The following is a 21,764-nucleotide window of genomic DNA, read 5'->3' as shown; positions in this document are numbered from 1 at the left end:
CCTTTCATGTCTCTCTCCTTAAACCACTCATCATCAACCGTTTCTCTCCCAAACTTGTTTCTCCCACTCCTGTTTCCGGTTCTTCTGACATCTTCTCCGTGAAGGAGATACTGGCCTCCAAGACGGTCAGAGGAAAAAAATTTTTTTTGGTTGATTGGGAGGGCTGTGGTCCTGAAGAGAGATCCTGGGAACCTGAGGACAACATCCTAGACAAAAGTCTGGTCCTCAGGTACTCAGGCTCCAAGAAGAGGGGGAGACCCAAGGGGGGGGGTACTGTTACGCCGAGCGCTCCGGGTCCCCGCTCCTCCCCGGAGCGCTCGCAACATCCTCGCTACTGCAGCGCCCCGGTCAGATCTACTGACCGGGTGCGCTGCGATACCGCCCCCAGCCGGGATGCGATTCGCGATGCGGGTGGCGCCCGCTCGCGATGCGCACCCCGGCTCCCGTACCTGACTCGCTCTCCGTCGGTCCTGTCCCGGCGCGCGCGGCCCCGCTCCCTAGGGCACGCGCGCGCCGGGTCTCTGCGATTTAAAGGGCCACTGCGCCACTGATTGGCGCAGTTGGTCTAATTAGTGTGTTCACCTGTGCACTCCCTATGTATACCTCACTTCCCCTGCACTCCCTCGCCGGATCTTGTTGCCATTGTGCCAGTGAAAGCGTTTCCTAGTGTGTTCCTAGCCTGTGTTCCAGACCTCCTGCCGTTGCCCCTGACTACGATCCTTGCTGCCTGCCCCGACCTTCTGCTACGTCCGACCTTGCTCTTGTCTACTCCCTTGTACCGCGCCTATCTTCAGCAGTCAGAGAGGTTGAGCCATTGCTAGTGGATACGACCTGGTTACTACCGCCGCTGCAAGACCATCCCGCTTTGCCGCGGGCTCTGGTGAATACCAGTAGTAACTTAGAACCGGTCCACTAGCACGGTCCACGCCAATCCCTCTCTGGCACAGAGGATCCACCTCCTGCCAGCCGAATCGTGACAACAGAGATCTTCACCCGACACCTGATATCTCTTAATTGGCTGCTGAAGAATGATGTCACATCCCTATACTGCCTCCTGATTGGCTATGAGAACTGTTTGTAAGGCATTATGGGATTCCCTGAGGTCATGTGATCCTTCCTCCTTTCCTTTCTGCCATGTGGCTGATGCTATTTTAGTAGGTTTTGCAGAACCAAACCTTTAGACAAAATGGTAGATTTTTAATCAAGACTGTTTGTAAAGTTTCTTGTTTGTCAGAGCAATAAAAACATACATACATATTGCAATTTTCAATTTTTTATTTTATTTAGTATGACTAAATTCTGACATATGAAATGTATTTTGACCCTTCCTTAATATATATATATATATATATATATATATATATATATATATATATATATATATATATAGGGCCTGTTATGAATGGCCTTTGGTTCTCAAATTTACTCTCAGACCCCATGAATAGAACGTGATATAAGATTGTTTTTGCCTTTTGGCACTAGTACAGGAGTTGACTCATCCCTGTTATGCGATTTTATATGCATTATGGGTAAAAATACAGCAAAGATAAACTTATCGCCCCAATAAAATATGGCCTGTGAGCATGTCAATCATATGATTCACAAAACATCACTACTCCCATCATATACTTACAAAAGAAGACACCATTCCTGACCGCTGGCGACGTAAGTTTTTCACCGTCTGGAAGACATCAATGACTTCTTCAACCTGAGCACTTTCCATAAGATTCCAGAGGGCACAGAATGTCCCAGTTCGTTGGGATCCATCACTTTGAAAAGAAATATCAAAGACGTGAATTACTATACAGATCTTTTTTTTTCAACTTCCTTTTTTGTAAATAGATGTATAATAGGTGAAAATACATTATTGAAAGAAAAGACCATAGACGTTCATCTCTCACAATAATAACAATATTGTGTAGTTTCCCCACAACAAGATGCTAAAACAAATTTAAAGGGGTACTCCGGTGGAAAACATTTTTCTATTATTTTTTTTTTTTTAATCAACTGCTGCCAGAAAGTTAAACAGATTTGTAAATTACTTCTATTAAAAAATATGAATCCTTCCAGTATTTATCAGCTGCTGTGTGCTCCACAGGAAGTTCTTTTCTTTTTGAATTTCTTTTCTCCCTGACCACAGTGCTCTCTGCTGACAACTCTGTTCATGTCAGGAACTGTCCAGGTTTGCTATGGGGAATTGTTCCTGCTCTGGACAGTTCCTGACATGGACCGAGGTGTTAGCAGAGAGCACTGTGGACAGACAGAAAAGAAATTCAAGAAGAAAAGAACTTCCTCTGTATTAAACAGCAGCTGATAAGTACTGGACGGATTAAGATTTTTTTTATAGAAGTAATTTACAAATCTGTTTAACTTTCCGGCACCAGTTGATTTAAATAAAGAGTACCCCTTTAACTCCGTCAAGGTCTGGACTACACAAAACTACACAAAAAGTACCCAGCACATCCCATGAAAAATAAAATCGGATTGAGATCTGGGAATTCAGAGGCCATCTTCATAGGAATAAGAAAAAAAAAAGGAGACTGGAATCAGCGCCTCGTGTAGTACCCTCAGCAGGAAGATAGATACAGGTGTGGGGACATCAGATGGCCGCTCACCTTAAGGAAGGAATCAAAAATGCCAAAAGCCCCAAATAAATGGGGTACCATTGATGTGGAGTCGCTGCTAAGCCGCTGGGTCACAGGAACATAGACCATAGGCCCTGGCTAGCAATGGAGAACGTGGAAGAAAACAAGACCCCTTTAGAGTGCCAGGCGCTGCAGAGCAGCGCCTGGCACTCTAAGAGGGTCTTGTTTTCTTCCACATTCTCCAGAGTCACCATCTTGATCTCTTCATAATGTTCCTCATTCTGGAACAATGTCTACAGTGTGTCCGGAGGGAATAATCCTACTAAAAGAGGCTGCTGCCATTAGGGGATCTGTTGCCATTAGGGGAGGACTTGGTCTGTATAATGTTTAGGTAGGTGGTTCGTGTCACAGTAACATCCACATGATGCCAGGACCCAAGATTTCCAGCAGAACATTGCCCATTACACTGCCCTCGCTGGCTTGTCTTCTTCTCATAGTGCATCCTGGTGCCATCTCATACCCAGGTAAGGCTGGGTTCACACCACGTTTTGTTAAATACGGTTCCCGTATACGGCTGGGAGGAGGGGGGACGGGGCTTAATCGCGGCGCCCGCACTCAGCCGTATTCGGGAACCGTATTTAATGTATGTCTATGAGCCGACCGGAGGGAACCGCAGCCTCTGGTCGGCTTCGTTTTCGGCCGTATGCGGTCTCCCGACCGCAGGCAAAAACGTGGTCGACCGCGTTTTTGCCTACGGTCGGAAAACCGCATAAGGCCGAAAACAAAGCCGACCGGAGGCTGCGGTTAACTCCGGTCGGCTCATAGACATACATTAAATACGGTTCCCTAATACGGCTGAGTGCGGGCGCTGCTATTAACCCCTTAAGGACTCAGGGTTTTTCCGTTTTTGCACTTTCGTTTTTTTCCTCCTTACCATTTAAAAATCATAACCCTTTCAATTTTCCACCTAAAAATCCATATTATGGCTTATTTTTTGCGTCGCCAATTCTACTTTGCAGTGACATTAGTCATTTTACCCAAAAATGCACGGCGAAACGGAAAAAAAAATCATTGTGCGACAAAATCGGAAAAAAAAACGCCATTTTGTAACTTTTGGGGGCTTCCGTTTCTACGCAGTGCATATTTCGGTAAAAATTACACCTTATCATTATTCTGTAGGTCCATACGGTTAAAATGATACCCTACTTATATAGGTTTGATTTTGTCGCACTTCTGCAAAAAATCATAACTACATGCAGGAAAATTTATACGTTTAAAAATGTCATCTTCTGACCCCTATAACTTTTTTATTTTTCCACATACGGGGCGGTATGGGACTCATTTTTTGCGCCGTGATCTGAAGTTTTTATTGGTATGATTTTTGTTTTGATCTGACTTTTTGATCACTTTTTATTCATTTTTTAATGTTATAAAAAGTTACCAAAATACGCTTTTTTGGACTTTGGAATTTTTTTGCGCGTACGCCATTGACCGTACGGCTTAATTAATGATATATTTTTATAGTTCGGACATTTACGCACGCGGCGATACCACATATGTTTATTTTTATTTTTTTTTACACTGTTTTATTTTTTTTATGGGAAAAGGGGGGTGATTCAAACTTTTATTAGGGAAGGGGTTAAATGACCTTTATTAACACTTTTTTTTTACTTTTTTTTTGCAGTGTTATAGCTCCCATAGGGACCTATAACACTGCACACACTGATCTCTCATCCTGATCACAGGCGTGTATTAACACGCCTGTGATCAGCATTATCGGCGCTTGACTGCTCCTGCCTGGATCTCAGGCCCGGAGCATTCATTCGTCGATCGGACACCGAGGAGGCAGGTAAGAGCCCTCCCGGTGTCCGATCAGCTGTTCGGGACGCCGCGATTTCACCGCGGCAGTCCCGAACAGCCCGACTGAGCAGCCGGGATACTTTCAGTTTCACTTTAGAAGCGGCGGTCAGCTTTGAACGCCGCTGCTAAAGGGTTAATACCGCACATTGCCGCGATCAGCGATGTGTGGTATTAGCCGCGGGTCCCGGCCGTTGATTAGCGCCGGGACCCACGCGATATGATGCGGGATCGCGGCGCGATCCCGCTTCATATCGCGGGAGACGGCGCAGGACGTAAATATACGTCCTGCGTCATTAAGGGGTTAAGCCCCGCCCCCCCTCCTCCCAGCCGTATACGGGAACCGTATTTAACAAAACGTGGTGTGAACCCAGCCTGAGTGATGCACACGCACCCGGCCGTCCACATGATGTAAAATGTGATCCATCACACCTGGTGCACTTTCCCATTGCTCCATGGTCCAGTTCTGATGCTTCCATATCCACTGTAGACAATCTGACCAGTCTTTGGTTACACAGCCCCATACACAACAATATGCTATACTGTGTCATGTGAAAACTTTTATCATCCCCAGCCAGAATTTTTTCAGCAGCGTTCTGTGGGATTGGTCCAGAAATCCCCCACATACATCAATGAGCCTTAAAGGAGTACTCCCCTGGAAAACATTTTTTTTTAATCAACTGATGCCAGAAAGTTAAACAGATTTGTAAATTATTCTATTTAAAAATCTAAATCCTTCCAGGACTTATCAGCTGCTGTATGTTCCAGAGGAAGTTCTTTTTCTTTTTGAATTTCTTTTCTGTCTGACCACAGTGCTCTCTGCTGACACCTGTCCATTTTAGGAACTGTCCAGAGCAGGAGAGGTTTGCTATGGGGATTTGCTCCTACTCTGGACAATTTTTAAAATGGACAGATGTGTCAGCAGAGAGCACTGTGGTCGGACAGAAAAGAAATTCAAAAAGCAAAGAACTTTCTCTGAAACATACAGCCGCTGATAAGTACTGGAAGGATTAAGATTTTTAAATAGAAGTAATTTACAAATCTGTTTAACTTTCTGGCACCAGTTGATTAAAAAAACATTTTTTCCAGAGGAGTACCCCTTTAAGCTCCCATAACCCTGTTATTGGTTATCATTTGTCTTTACGTACTAACCCCTACATACCAGGAACACCCTACAAGGCCGGCCGTACAGAAATATTATTGCTAAATTGGGTGAAAAATTTATGTTATTTTGTCCTCAGAGATCATCTAAACCTTTATTGAAGGAGTAGATAATTTATAAATTTATTCAAATGTATCATGTCCCACCTTTGAGGTCTAACTAGCGGCCCTAAGTAGAAGCATGGTTGTCTAGTCAGTCTATAGGTCAAGTGAAAATTTCTAAACAAGGCAATGGATACCAATTGGGCATGGTGTCTTCATTGTAGTGATCATTGTAGAATCGTACAATATATAGTAGATATCTTGTAGGAAACCCCCTTTAGGGAATTATTTGCACTTTTTAATAGTTTTATTGTAGCATAAAACATATTCCAATAGTGCCACTTCAAAGACCTGGAATTACCTGCAGTGAACCAGAAGAGGACTCGATTTGTCATACTTGCTCTGCTCCTCCACATTCTTGCTTGGAATGTTCTTCCTGACCTTCTCGATCATCTCCAGCAGCCCTTTGGACTCTTTGGGGAGAATGTTCTCCCACTGGTTATAATGGAACTGTAAGACCTTTCTGATGTCTTTCCTCTAAAGTATAAAAGCGACAATCTGTATTATTAATAATATCATATCTTCAAGAACTATGGCCTTGATTTACTATTGTAAACCTGGCTTGTTTTGTCTGGTTGTGCGTCAGATTCTGGCGCATTGTGCCAGAAATTCTGTCTGTGACAGAATGTGCGCCAGAATTTGCACCAGAAAAAAAAAAAAACTGAACAAAAAGGAGTGTGACTGCCAGGAAAAGGGGGCATGGTCGTCAAAAGGGGGCATGCCCCTGACATTTTTGAAAAATCCCAACATATTTACTAAGGTTTCCACAGAAAATGTGGTGGATTTGAGCTGAGGAAAACCGACAGATCAGAGAATGTGTAAAAAAAATCAAAATGTAGGGAAACCTTAGTAAATACAGTGGAAAAATATCTGTTTAAAAAAAAAAAAGAAACTTACACTCCACTCTTAGTAAATCAGGGCCTATGTGTAGTAATACACTTAAAGGTGTACTCTGCCCCTAGACATCTTATCCCCTATCCAAAGGATAGGGGATAAGATGTATGATCGCGGGGCTCTGGCAGCTGGTACCCCACGATCTCTGTGCAGCACATGGCATTTGTTTAGAACGCTGGGTGCCGGCGACTGGAGTCGTGGCATCATGGCCACGCCCCCACCAATAGACTTGCATAGAGGGGGCGTGATATGATGGCACAAGAGGGCGTGGCCTAGACATCCAGACCCTCCCGCTGCCCGCTCCGCGCATTCGGAATAAAATGTTCCAAACGCTGGGGCAACGGAGCACGCTTTGAAAAAAGAATTGATCTTAAATCAATATCTCACCGGTGAGGTGCCAGCACCCAGAAGCTGTTCAGCAGAGGCGCTGGGACTGGATGTACAGAGAGAACAGAGCTGAAAGCCCACATATCTAGTGGCAGTGCCAGGTTACCGCAGCTTAGCTCCCATTGAAGTGTATGAGAGGTGAGCTGCAGTAACCTGGCAAGGCCACTAGGCATGCATCTGGGCATAGAAGTTCTGCCAAACATCTGATAAGTATTTAGGGATGTCCCAATACTGGTATTAGTATTGGGACCGATAATGGACATTTGCATGAGTACTTGTACTTGTGCAAATGTCCCCGATACCTAATCCGATGCCTGCCAGAGGGACTCCCGCCGACAGGTATCACGGAGGTGCGGTAAGCCGCCTGCACTCTCTGCACGGATCAACAATTGTGAAAAAATGTGTAATAAATAATTATAAATGTGAATTAAACCATTCCCTAATAAACATTTGAATCACCCCCTTTTAAAAAGGTTTAATAAAATTTATTAAAAAAATATATTATATTTAAAAAAAAGCCCTTTCTCTTATAAAAAAAAAAACTAAACAAACATACCCTTTTTTTCTTTCCTTTAAATAAAAAATAAAAAATAAAAACCCTGTCACGTGAGTATCGGTAATTGGTATCGGAAAGTGCTTAAAAAAAAAGTATTGGTACTCGTACTTGGTCTTTAAAAAATGGTATCGGGACCATTGTTGGCACCTCACTAATTCGATATGGATGGCCTATAGAGGACAAGCTATCAACCACAAAGTCCTGGAAAACCCCTTTGAGAACCCACCACCTTTTGGAGTCATTTCATGTTATAACTCTTGACATTGATGGGAAAATAAGTTCTCAATAAATCTCAGAATATATGAAATATCATGTAATAAGAGCTAACTGATCTACATGGTCTTACCTTGGTGTGTCTGATCTCAAAAGAGCGTTCAGTGTAGCTACCATATGGATGTTCCTCAGTCAGCTCTACCTCAAGATTACCGTACGTCTTGCTCTTCTCTTTCCAATATGGCGCACATTCATCTTCCTGTATGAACACAGATGACAGCTCTATTTTCACATACTGCATTTGTGACTCATTCTCCAAACACATTAGCACAACAAATATATAATATCGAAACATTACTGGACTGATCCTATTGTTTGTGTCAAAATCCCCAACTTAAAGGATTACTCTGCTGCCCCAGCGTTCGGAACATTTTGTTCCGAAAGCTTGGAGCCAGTGGAGGGGGTTGTGATGTCACAGCCACACCTCCCATGACGTCACACTATGCCCCCTCAACGCAAGTCTATGAGAGGGGGCATGGCGGCAGCCATGCCCCCTCCCATAGACTTGCATTGAGGGGGTGAGGCATGACATCACGAGGGGTGTGGCCGCAATGTCATGACCCCTGATGCCCGCACCCAGCGTTCTAAAAGAACGCTGGGTGCTGTACAGAGATCTCCGGGTCTCAGCTGTGGGACCCCTCGATCAGACATCTTATCCCCTATCCTTTGGACAAGGGATGTCTAGGGGCGGTATACCCCTTTATTCGATAAACACCATAAGGCAGTGCTCCACAACCAGCATGCTATAGTAACCAAAGTATACATAATACTGACATTGTCTTGGTTTGGTCCAGAGAGCATCACAATTGTTTTAATTTTTCTCTGGAAGATCATTTGCCAGAACTCGGGAATCGTGTGTTTTAGCGGTGCTTGGGCGGCTACAATGGACCGTGTTCCCCAATATCCCTGAAAAGAAAAAATCAAATTAAGTTTATAAACCACATCTCACATTAAAATATCCAATAATCCTGAACTATGCATAATATAGTTCATGTAGGGTGCATATAGGGTGGATAATAATGTACACTGAGGATTAGAGGTAAAGTATATATGGAAATTATGAAATTTAGTTAACAAGAAGAATGGCATATCCTGTCTTGGTTTTATACAACATTTTAGGGACTCTACATAATAATTAACTAGTAGTAACGTACCTATGCATCAGCGGTAATCTATTAAGCATGTGGTCATTGCTTCTTTACTTTCTATAGTGATAGACCATGTGACAGCTTGGAGAAAGGGGGCCCAGTCCTGGTTGGTTTTATTCCATTTACAATTGTGAAGAATAGAATCTCCACTTACCTCCAGGCAGGGGCGTAGCTATAGAGGGTGCAGAAGTAGCAGTGGCATCGGAGCCCTGGTGACTAAGGGGGCCCCAAAGCACATCTACCCCATAAGAGACCAGTATTATAATTGTTACATGGGGCCCTGTTGCCGATTTTACTTCAGGGTCCAGAAGGTATGTTACGCCTGTGCCTCCAGGGACTATACAGTAAACAGCTATGTATGGCTGTTGACTGTATAAAAAAAAAAAAAAAAGCATGGACTTCTGTCAAAATGAAAGTAGCCCCTGCTCTCCACATAGTTTCATTGGCTCCATGGAAACTGTATACCTAACAGTAGATATAAAGTATCCAAGCAAGATACAGCTCACTCCTGCAATGCGCACACCTGTGTCAAGGACCCGCCGGCACCGCCCCGGCTTCCACAATAGATCCAACACAAACGAATGTCCAGCACTGGGTATGCGAATAAAATCTTTTTGTTTATTGAAGTTGCACAGGACAAACAGGTACAAGTAGTCTTTCTGACGCGTTTCGCGCTTAGATGCGCTTAGTCATAGAATAAAGACTTCACACTAAAGACACATTAAAATAGTATTTGTGAACAATCACGTGACTGATAGAAATCAGATATGTTGGAAAAAGTGGTCCGGATTCTCTCCGATATTTGCTCCGGAATTTATCCACATTACTGTCCATCACTTTATTATATAAATATACTTTTAAGGAAAAACACACACCGAGGAAATATAGTGGAGATACATACTTTGGGATGGTTGTCTTGATGTTGTTATTGATATATTATTATTATTATTATTATTATTATTAATGAAAAACTTTTTAATAAAAAACTCTTCTAATAAAACATTCTTTATCAAGTGGGTTGATAGATTATACTTATACTGTAAACCCAATAAACAGTAAATTTAGTAAACAGTGATTAAATCCAATCTCCGATTCAATCCATCTGGATGTATCGTCTTCAAACAAAACATCCAGAAAGTTTCCCTGTTTAATAAGTGTTTTCTGAGATCTCCCCCTCTTGGGTGTTTATTAACCCTCTCTATACCTTTAAAGGTGAAAGTACCGACCCCAATGTTGGACCTCTTCTAGGGGTTACATTAATGCCACCTGTGATGACTTCTCTTAATACTGTATCTACTTCAAGAACCGGTAGATATTTTGTTACAATCTGTTTGATGGTAAAAAACTGTGCACTATATGCAGTTACAAACGTGGGTTTTTTCTTAACAGAGTTTTTGTTCCCATTCCTATTTTTATTTTTACTTTTAAAAATAAAATAAATAAAAATAGGAATGGGAATGGGAATAAAAACTCTGTTAAGAAAAAACCCACGTTTGTAACTGCATATAGTGCACAGTTTTTTACCATCAAACAGATTGTAACAAAATATCTACCGGTTCTTGAAGTAGATACAGTATTAAGAGAAGTCATCACAGGTGGCATTAATGTAACCCCTAGAAGAGGTCCAACATTGGGGTCGGTACTTTCACCCAGCTTATTTAGCAGTAAACCCAAGTCTGAACAGGGTAATAAAGGTTGGCTGAGATATAAAGGAAATGTGTGCTGCGGACACGGCAGATGTATAACATGTAATCATATGGAAAAAACAGACCATTTTACATCCTATACTACCAATATATCATATCCAATAACAAGCTACATTAACTGTAGTACGGAATATGTAGTATATCTTGCAGCCTGTACACAATGCAGACTGCAATATGTGGGATCCACTAGCAACCAATTAAAAGTCCGTGTCCGCAGACACATCTCGGATACCAAGGGTATGAAAATAGGGGTATCTGCCTTAACCAAACACTTTATTGAATCTCATGGAGGTAACACTAATACCCTGAGCGTTAAAGGCATAGAGAGGGTTAATAAACACCCAAGAGGGGGAGATCTCAGAAAACACTTGTTAAACAGGGAAACTTTCTGGATGTTTTGTTTGAAGACGATACATCCAGATGGATTGAATCGGAGATTGGATTTAATCACTGTTTACTAAATTTACTGTTTATTGGGTTTACAGTATAAGTATAATCTATCAACCCACTTGATAAAGAATGTTTTATTAGAAGAGTTTTTTATTAAAAAGTTTTTCATTAATAATAATAATAATATATCAACAACAACATGAAGACAACCATCCCAAAGCATGTATCTCCACTATGTTTCCTCGGTGTGTGTTTTTCCTTAAAAGTATATTTATATAATAAAGTGATGGACTATAATGTGGATAAATTCCGGAGCAAATATCGGAGAGAATCCGGACCACTTTTTCCAACATATCTGATTTCTATCAGTCACGTGATTGTTCACAAATACTATTTTAATGTGTCTTTAGTGTGAAGTCTTTATTCTATGACTAAGCGCATCTAAGCGCGAAACGCGTCAGAAAGACTACTTGTACCTGTTTGTCCAGTGCAACTTCAATAAACAAAAAGATTTTATTCGCATACCCAGTGCTGGACATTCGTTTGTGTTGTAACAGTAGATATATTCTGTATATGCTGCAAGGTAAGGTCAGTAAACAGCAATACATAGCCAGCTTCTCTACTTGCGGTGGGGTAACACCCATCTGCTTCCTACTTCTGTCAGTTTGCCAGGCCCGAATCAGGATTTTACCACAAAGAGAAAATGCCTGTATGTGCCTGACTACAGACAAGAACAGAGGGATTTCACATCACTTTGGGAATGAGCAGCCATCCTAACCACTGAGTAAGTAAAGCAGCAGGGACACTTGTCTTTGACAAGAGTCTCTACTCTACATACTAGTATCGTTGAAGAAAATCAAAAACAAATTTGTAACCAAATAAATCCAATTTTTTTGTAAAATTTTGATGGAATCTGATTTATTTCAGACCGATTGCTGTTAAATATAAATCTTCTTATTTTGTTATTTTAAAATAGCTCATAACCACTACTTGAAGCTAAATGTGGCTCACAAGTTATAAAATGGTGTGGACCCCAGTATTAGTGCTAAAACAATATAAATAATAAAAGGCAACATACTATTATGTACGAAGCATTGATGTAGACGGACTCCTCAGCGTCAGTGTCCTCATCTGAAGACATATCGGAGTCCTCCGTTTTTTCTTTTTCTTCATCATCATCATTCACCTTGACTTGGACACGGTTAAATTCATCTGGAAATGAAAGAAATGTTGATTTTTAGCAGCCCTGTCAACAGGTTTATAAGGGAAATATTTTTTTAATTATTAGCCTTCTAAACCAAAGCATCCCATTTTCTCACGTGACATTCCCCGGCTGCTAAGTAGAAAGCCATAGAGTGCACATGTGCGCAATTGACATCTGTTTTAAAAATGTCCTTTAGCCCTCCCATAAACTACAGCAGTGTGTGCACAGAGGCTTTATGTTCTCAGGGGTAGTGTCTCTCCACTGAGAACATAAAGCTGGTGTAGTGCCTTCATCAGTATCAAGCAGGGTAGATACCTCCAATAGGGGGCACTAGAGAGACAGTTCTCTTCTTCCCGGAGGAAAGTTAAAGGAGGAATGCAGCGAAAAATAACTTATCCCCTATCCAAAGGATAGGGGATAAGTTATAGATTGCTGGGGGTCCGGCCGCTGGGACCCCCCATGATCTTCTGAACTAGGCCCCGGCAGTCTGACAGAAGCAGCCATTCCTACCCCGGCAGGAAGCCACGGCCAACACACACCCTCCATGTATCTCTATGGGATACATGGGGCGGGGGTCGGCATGCCCCCTTCCAGCAGATTGTCGGGGCCCCTTTGGATAGGGGATAAGTTATTTTTAACTTCAGAACTCCTTTAATTTGCATACCTTCTTTTCCAGAAAGTATTGCCTGGCCTATAAATAATATATATATTCCTTTGCTGTTTGCTGTAGTAGATAGATACTGGTTTAACACAGTGTTTCCCAACCAGGGCACCTCCAGCTGTTGCAAAATGACAACTCCCAGCATGCCCAGACAGCCTTTGGCTGTAAATATATATAATTACATAGGATCTCTTACATGGAACTATTGTGGAGTTGCGGTTCTTGGCTTTGTTCTCCATGTGGTTTCCTGACGTCTGTGGTCTCCAGTTTCTATATGAAGGTAATCTCTAAAACAATGACAACTATTGTTACTTGTGAGTAATTTACTTTTTTTTTTATGTTTCAATATTTTTTTAAATAATATTTATAACTTTTTTTTTTTTTTTATTCTCAACCAATTTCCCTGCAAGTCTTTGTTAACAGGTTGATATATCATACTGACACATGACTGCCGCAGCCAATCAGTGGCCTCAGTGTTTACGTGAGACTTTTAAAACTTTTGAAATTTCCCTATGACTTTGACAGGTCCGCTTTAAGCTTTTTCTTTTCCTCTTTACCTGAAATTCACAGTTCAGCTGAGATGGTTCAGAGGGAAGGTCGCCCTTCTTCATGTTGTTGAGTAAATGTGGCAGCTCCGATGTACTGACTTCTGTCTCACCAAACTGATTGTATTCCACCAAAGACTTGTGTATGAAGATGTACTGGGACTGGAAGGAAAGCAAAAACATCATACACAATGCTAAACCTGCATTTTGAGGTGTTACTGCCATTAAAGGGGTACTCTGGTGAAATAAAACGTAATCCCTATTTACAGGATAGGGGATACATTTCTGATCGCAAGGAGTCAAACCCCTGGGGCCCCATGCAATCTCCAGTATGAGGGCCGGCTACTTATTTGTACATCCTTGGAGGTTTTAGTTAGTGGGCCATCACTTAAAGGGGCACTCCACCCCTAGACATCTTATTCCCTATCCAAAGGGCACTCCACCCCTATATATCTTATCCCCTATCCAAAGGATAGTGGATAAGATGTCTGATTGCATATTGTCCATGACCCCTTGTGATTTTCCGGCCTGCACCCCAGTGTTCATAACATTTATGTTCAGAAAGCCGGCTTTGGGCTTCTGTGTTTGTGACATGATGCCACACCCCCTCCATTCATGTCTATGGGAGAGGACGTGATGGCTGTGGAGCAGCAGTACACAGCAATCATGCCCCCTCCCATAGACATGAATGGAGGGGCGTGGCGTGGCGTGATGTCATGAATGTGGAAGCCCGAAGCCAGCTTTCTAAGCATTTATGGTGCCAACCCAGAGAACACGGTGGGCCCAATGGTCAGATGCCCACAATTATACATCTTATCCCCTATCATTTTGTGGTAGCCCTTGGGGGGTGTATGGTAGTGGTAGTATGGTATAGGTATATAAGGGGTTAATGTTAACCCTAGAAGAGTTTGTGACGCCAGGCTGAAGGCTGGTATGCTGAATCAGTGTTCCGGCCTTTCGCCGTCCTTCCCAGTAATGATAGGAGCATAAAATAACTGAAGGTCCACAAGGAGATTTGAACTTGAACTTGAGTAACGTTTACTGAAGTGCTTGCCATATTCACGGCACAGTAACAGTCTTATACAAACAGTCCTTTGGTTACTTAGTGACTGGCAGTAGTTGCGGACCTTGAGCTAGACAATAAGTCTCTGAATTTAGGAAGAGATTTGCAGATCCGTCTGGATTTAGGGGAGTTATTAGGTCCGGTGATGTTGCAGAGTGTTTGGGAAGTGATACACTCTATAATTATAATTGTTCAGCCGTTGCCGCAAGGCTCAGGCCTAACTCACTGCGATTACTGCTGTACAGGTCTTGCTTGCTTGACAGCCCACGAGGTAAGAGAAACATGGCCGCCACTCCCTTATATGGGCAGGGGGCGTGGCGAATCTGATTGGTCCGAATGTCTGCCATTCACCATTACATGGTGTGATGGGATTGCTTACGTCACAGGGCCTCCAAAGGTCCTAAAGCTAAATACCATAGAGTTCACCTTGTCACATGACCCGCAGGTCCTGCAACGCTAATGGAGACAAGTAATTAACCATTTATTTACATCTATTATTCTATTTACATTAATCTATGCATAAATTACTAATTATACACTAGGATAGAGGCGACTATGGGTAGACTGACTAATAGGGATCCCTACGCCCTACGGACTGTGGCTATGGGGACCCATAAATAAACAAGTACCGTATAAAATGCGGTACTGGGACACCACAATTTGATTAGGGGATAAGATGTGCAGGGACAGAATACCACTTTAAGCCACTTTTAAGGATGGGGGCCAGAGCGCGCAAAGGATGGGTAAGAAGCTGGCCCCCGAACAGGAAATCACAGGAAGACCCAGCGTCTGAACCTCAACCTTTCCACTCCCAGGCCTGCTAGCAGTTCCGATCTTTCCTCTGCATAGACAGACTTATGCAGAGAAAAGGTCGGATGTGACTAACAGCTGGGAAGTGAGGACTGTGCTGCCTGCCTTCCTGGTTTATAACTCAGAATCAGAGCGTGCATTACTACTGCAATCACAACTTTTGGCATGTCTTGATAACATATCAAAAGTTGCTTTTAATGACAGTAACGGTTAAAAGGGGTAGTCCGGTGGAAAACTATTTTTATTTTTTTTTATTAAATGGTGCCAAAAAGTTAAACAGATTTGTAAATTACTTTGATTTAAAAATCTTAATCCTTCCAGTACTTATTAGCTGCTGGATACACTAGAGGAAGGTGTATAGTTCTTTTCAGTCTGACCACAGTGCTCTCTGCTAACACCTCTGTCCATGTCAGGAACTGTCCAGAGCAGGAGCAAATCCCCATAACAAACCTTTCCTACTCTGGACAGTTTTTGACACGGACAGAGGTGTCAGTAGAGAGCACTGTGGCCAGACTGGAAAGAACTAAACAACTTCCTCTGGAGAATACAGCAGCTGATAAGTACTGGAAAGATTAAGATTTTTATATAGAAGTAATTTATAAATCTGTTAAACTTTCTGGCACCAGTTGATTAGAAAAAAGTTGATTTTTTTTATACTTACTGTAAAATCTCTTTCTCGGTGGATCCATTGGGGGACACAGGAACCGTGGGTATATCTTGCTGCCACTAGGATATACCCCACCCACTGACTCTGAGCTAATCAGTTTAGTCCCAAAGTAGTAGGAGGAAACCAAAAAATAACTACAGATAGTCTGAAGAAGAGCCAGACAAAAAAAATCAACCAAACAAACCCACAGACAAACCCACTCTCAGGTCAACAAACTAATAAGCAAATGGGTTGGTGCTTCGTCCCCCAATGGATCCTCCGAGAAAGATATTTTACAGTAAGTATAAGAAAATCAACTTTTCTCGTTCGGCGCCATTGGGGGACACAGGAACCGTGGGATGTACAAAAGCAGTCCCCGGGGTGGGAAAGCAGAACTCTTATTCTGAGGAAGCAGAGAGCTCTTACTGCTCGTAGCCTCAGAAATAATTTCATCTAGGTGTTTTCCAAAAGGCGGCAGCCAGCAAAAGGCATCTCTGTGAGGGATGTCTCGGAGGCCGCATCGGCATTCCAGGCCTTCAGCCATATAGAGTGGCGGATAGCAACCAAATTGCCCGAAGCAAAGGTTGCACAGGGTGCAGATTCTAGAGACGCCGAGCACAGATAATCACCCGCGTTGGAGACCTGGAGAGCCGGGTCAGCCAGATCATCTGGAGGAGCCCCGGATAAAACGCCTTGGAGAAGTTGGGAAGCCCAGGCCAAAAACGCCTTGGACACCCAGGTTGCTGTAAGCAGGGTCGAACCTACTGCTTCAAATGCAAATTTTGCCAGGTTCTCAATCCGTTTGTCCACAGGATCCTTGAAATACGCCGCATCAGCTAGAGGAAAAGTGGTCGACTTGGATAGGCGAGAGACCAGAGGGTCCACTGTAGGAGGGGCGGTCCATTTGGAGACCAAGTCCTGGGCAAATGGAAACATAGCCCACAGCCATTTCGATCACTGAAAGCATTTTTCAGGATGGTTCCAAGCTTCATCCAGCAGGCCATCAAGCTCCGCATGAGTACTGAAGACCTTGGGACTGCACTGAGTGCGGCGGAAGGAAACTTCAGGAGTAGGGTCCGAAGTTCCAGGGTCCTGGATGTGAAAGGTGTCCCTGATGGCTGACAGCAGACTGTCCACCATGTCTGACATGGATGACAGTTCCTCGACCTCGAGTGCGGGTCCAAGTCAGTGTCCACCAGTTCCTCAGGAGACTGGGAACGGGCAATGAAGGCTCTAGATCCAGGCGTAATAGACCTGGAACGGCGGGCCAGGGATTGGGAGTGGCCTCCAGGAGAGTGACAGCGAGAAGAGGGCGCAACCTGGCAGATGGAGAGAGGGAGCGAGAGCAGCGGGGTGATGTCCTCTCAGGAGAGGAGTCAGAGTAAATTACCCTAGGGCACTTGTGAGAGCACCGGGAGGGGCAGCCAGAGAAGGCTGAACAAGCCTCCTGGGAGTGGAGGCGCAAGGAGGACCGCTTTAGGGCAGTAGCCATCTCCCTGGAAACCTGCGTCAGATCAGAGATCGTCTGAGAGATAGGACATCCAAACTGGGGGACGTTCAGAGACCGCACGCTCCAGAAAGCCATCCTGGGTGGAAAGCACAGGGGAATTTGGACGTGAAGCGGAGCAGGCAGAACAGGTGGACTCAGCCCAACCACCTAGTATTTTAGATTAAGGCGGCGACCGCCTGTCTGAGGGGGGGTTCAGTGTGGTCTCTTGCAGAGGGAAGGTTCAGGACAGAGAGAACAGCGACTGGGAGAAACAGTAGTTTGCACAGAAAATGAGCCCACCACACAGAGCAGCTGGAGGAACAGAAGTGTGTCGGTGTGAGGGAGAAGGAGACCATCGAAGATGTCACCGGCAAGGAACCGCCCCCCCCCCCCCTGGAGAGTTCATAGCCTCCCATAGGTAGACCAGCCAAAAGGGGAGCAGATAGATGACCCCTGACCCCAGAAGAGAGGAGGAGTAGCGCCGGACCGCACGGAAAAGTGGGGCGGAGCTATTGTCGGGAGGACAGGGCCAAAGCCGCAGGCTAAATTAATGGCTGCCCGCCGGCCACAGCCCCCGCACCCAGGAAGGAGTGCTGCCGCGAGTAAGCCCAGCCACGAACATAGAGTGTGTGGCAGCGGGGAGCGGGAGCAGTGTCGTGCGACATGCGCGAGCATTGTCCGTCGCGTGACAGAACTCAAAACTGTCGCAGATAAGAAGGCAGGAGCATATAAAGTAGCTATATTGTGGACATTTAAAAAAATATATTTTTTGGGACATTAAATATCCACAATATAGCTACTTTATGATAATTAAGTAATTGTCCAAGACTGTTGAGAATCCACATGTGCCGTTTTTTGCTTATTGCTTGAGCAATTCTATACCTCCTATATATATAGGCTATAGGGATGTTTCATCTTTATTTTATTTCTAATACTTACCTTATGTAACCTGTACCTATCTCCCTATCATCTATGTTGTTGCGCCTACTGACAAGACTGATTGGTATTGAGCCCATGTAAACACTTAGTTGTTTTTTTGAGACCGGGATCGCCGCTATTTGCGCACGCGCATAGATTATCCAAGCCGCGCCTGTTAGGGGCGTCTGACAGGGCGCGGCTCTCTGACGCGTGTGTCCGGGCGACCGGATATAACGTCAGACGTCGCTGACATGTGGTATGTGCAGTGAAGCCGAGGATCGCGGCTCCCTGCTCTGGCGGGTTTGCACATCACCACATCTCTCTACTGCCCGGACATCGTAACTGTGAGTAGATATCCTGTGGAGCGCACATTTTCTCCACAGTTTCTCTTTCAGGATAGTGAGTAAAAAGTTTTTTCCTTTTGTGCTTTTTTTCCAGGTATGGTCAATGCTCAAAAAAGTGTCCCTGATAGTGTTTTCAGGGCAAAATTGGCAATAACAACCTATAAGGGGTGACCCCCTTATGGGGACAACCCTCACTAGAACCCTCCCTATAAAATAATTGCTTTATTTAGTATTAGTTAAAATATATGAACCCAAAAGAAAAGTTAAAATCTGCAGTGGTAGGGGAATGTATATGATCAGGTGTGAGGGGATTCACACACTAAAGGGTGTTCGGGGCAGCTGCGCATATATTCAATTCCACTCTGTGGACCACTGGTAATTCCAGTGTCCACTAGTGCTCAGCTGTCCCTCACTCCTTTGTTACTAAAGATCCCCTGTACCACGCTCACTAAAACTTGGACCGTAGGCCTCCCCGACGTTTCGGTGACGAATCACCTTCGTCAAGGGTTGCGAGGCTACTGTGTTTTTTCGTGGGCCCAGCGTAAGTTGGCGAAGGCCCCAGAATTTCACTATTTCAGGTTTGTTCGCATGTCTCAGCCTAATGTGGCGGGCTAATGGGGTATCAGCCCCCGTCCTAATTGTACTTATGTGTTTGCCGAATCTTTTTCTCAGCTCTTGTGTAGTTTTCCCTACATATAACATGGGGCAAGTGCACGTGGCTACATAGATTACATTGCGGCTACTGCAATTTAAAAACTGCCTTATATCATATTCCCTACCATCGCTTGGGTTGCGAAATTTCTTAATCCTGGGCATATATCTGCACATGGTACAATGGCCACATGGGTATGAACCAGGGGGCGGACTCGGTAACCAGGTTTGACCTGTTGCTGTCTGCTCTTTTTTATGATGACTAAGTACTAATATGTCCTTGATGTTAGCCCCTCTCCTAGACGTAATACTAGGTCTACTGCCAATGACCTCTTGTAGGTCGGCATCGAGCCTTAGTACATGCCAGTGCCGATTGAGTATCTCTGTTACCCGTGAGGCATAGCCATCAAAGGTGCCAATGCATCTTATGACTTTATCTGTCCGATCAGCATTCTTCTGTGAGTTTAACAGTTCAGTCCTGTCCAGAGCTCTGACTCTATTATATGCTCGTCGCATGTGTTTCTTAGGATAACCCCTATCAACGAACCGTTGCATAAGGTTCTTGCTCTCAGCCTGAAAGTCTGCCTCTCGTGAGCAGTTCCTTTTTGCTCGTAGGTACTGGCCATACGGTATACTCTGCTTAAGAGGTCACTGAAGGAAACTGTTGGTTGAGGTAGGCTTCCTATATATGTTAGTCTGGATCTTCCAATTATCATCAATGGATATCGTAATATCCCAAAAATGTATACTTTTGCCACCCTCCTCCGAGGTAAACCTCATTCCGATATTGTTCTCATTGAGTTTGCCTACAAATTCCCTAAACAAAGTGATGTCCCCATCCCCAAAAAATCAAAATGTCATCAATATACCTCCCCCAAAATAAAATGTGCTCAGTGAAGTGTTGGTGATGTTCCCCAAAAAACAATAGTGCGTTCCCACCACCCCAAAAAAAAAACCTAGTCAGCATTGGCTGTATGTGAGTAGAGGAAGTGGGGGAATTATTAAAAAAGAATACATATATCCCCCACTATACACTATTCTGTGCCTTTTCTCTTTTCTAGGTACCTGATGTCCTGCGGCTACCCCTACAGTATTTTGGTCTAAGTATGCTTGACATTATACGCATAAGACCTATATCAGTTTGTGAGGGTTCTATTTGATTATTTTTACCACTTATATGATTTTCTATGAAAAACATTATATTATAAGGGTTTCCCCTGAGGACGCTGAGGCACTTTGGCAGAAATGCGTCGAGAAACATGTGTTCTAGAGAAACTCTATGAGCAAGTTCACATTTAGTGTGACAGTATTTAATACGATTCCTCTAGACTCCTCTAGTTGGGTACAATCGATCCACAAACCCATAATGAGTACTGAGATAACTAGTTCTATGTTTGTCCGGTAATTGCACTTAGTCATCCACACTGGATGCAGCTCTGATATATTCTTTTATTTGATCTAGTAAAAGTTATGTTTTAATAAAGTCACTCCCCATACTCTTTTGTTGCTTACCAAGGGTTTTCATACCAATTGTTTAGTGTTGACTGGGAGCAAGGGGTCCTCTGCTAGACCTGTATATATTGAGCAGTATTGTTGTACTTATCATACCAGGCTGGAAAGCGGGGCGAGCAGGGGCAAAAGGAGGCCCGGACCCAAGGCACATCCCTAGTGCTGGTCAGTGGCGAGAAGGGGTTAACAGTGCATACTTTATGTACAGTGCCCCTTCCTCGCAAGTGGGGGATCCGGCAGCGCCATGCTCCTGTCGCCCCAACCTAAGGAAAATAAAAAAGGATAGAAAATCTAAGATCTAGAAAAACTAGAAAATAATAAAAAAGAAGACCAGGTCTGGAGAACTTCAGACCTGTGTCTGCCTCCTACTGACACTAACGTAAAACTGATTAGCTCAGAGTCAGTGGGCGGGGTATATCCTGCCAGGAGGGTCTGACTTCTTTTTTGTTAATACCTAGTGTCAGCCTCCTAGTGGCAGCAAGATATACCCTCGGTTCCTGAGTCCCCCAATGGAGCCGAACGAGAAATAATTATTCTCCACCAGAGTACCCCTTTAAAGCTCAAGTATTTTCTTTAAAACTTAACGGCAAATAATTTCACTGTTGGTGTCCTATAGACCAACTCTTTAAGAAGACCACCCCCTTATCCAGACCAGATTTCATGTGATGGATTTTCAGTCCACCATTAATAAAATGAGAGTCATGTCTCTATATTCACCTCGACTTGAACCATCAAGCAGCGCTGACGCCTCAGCTGTACCACGTAGCCGTACACATCCACCCTGCCCTCCGCCTCCAGACCTTCCAACATGGCATCAATGCTTATATAGGTTCCTGTACGTCCAACACCAGCGCTAAAAACAGAA

General features: G+C 43.8%; 1 protein-coding gene across 6 annotated transcripts in view; it reads right to left on the bottom strand.

Annotated features, from left to right (window-relative positions):
- PTPRC (protein tyrosine phosphatase receptor type C) overlaps positions 1 to 21,764 on the bottom strand; it is a 223,924-nt gene that overhangs the window by 6,196 nt on the left and 195,964 nt on the right. For all 6 annotated transcript variants that reach the window (XM_056523473.1, XM_056523472.1, XM_056523475.1 and 3 more), the window contains 8 exons: positions 21,617 to 21,752; positions 13,482 to 13,631; positions 13,121 to 13,211; positions 12,138 to 12,271; positions 8,590 to 8,721; positions 7,889 to 8,014; positions 6,007 to 6,182; positions 1,634 to 1,769 (listed from right to left, as the gene is read on the bottom strand). In XM_056523473.1, coding sequence (XP_056379448.1) covers positions 1,634 to 1,769; positions 6,007 to 6,182; positions 7,889 to 8,014; positions 8,590 to 8,721; positions 12,138 to 12,271; positions 13,121 to 13,211; positions 13,482 to 13,631; positions 21,617 to 21,752 — 1,081 coding nt within the window. The remainder of the gene's footprint in view (positions 1 to 1,633; positions 1,770 to 6,006; positions 6,183 to 7,888; positions 8,015 to 8,589; positions 8,722 to 12,137; positions 12,272 to 13,120; positions 13,212 to 13,481; positions 13,632 to 21,616; positions 21,753 to 21,764) is intronic.

This window comes from Hyla sarda, chromosome 6, assembly GCF_029499605.1.
Source record: "Hyla sarda isolate aHylSar1 chromosome 6, aHylSar1.hap1, whole genome shotgun sequence".
Classification (NCBI taxonomy): domain Eukaryota; kingdom Metazoa; phylum Chordata; class Amphibia; order Anura; family Hylidae; genus Hyla; species Hyla sarda.
The sequence above is the reverse complement of the archived record's forward strand: the minus strand, read 5'-3'. Positions and strand labels throughout refer to the sequence as shown.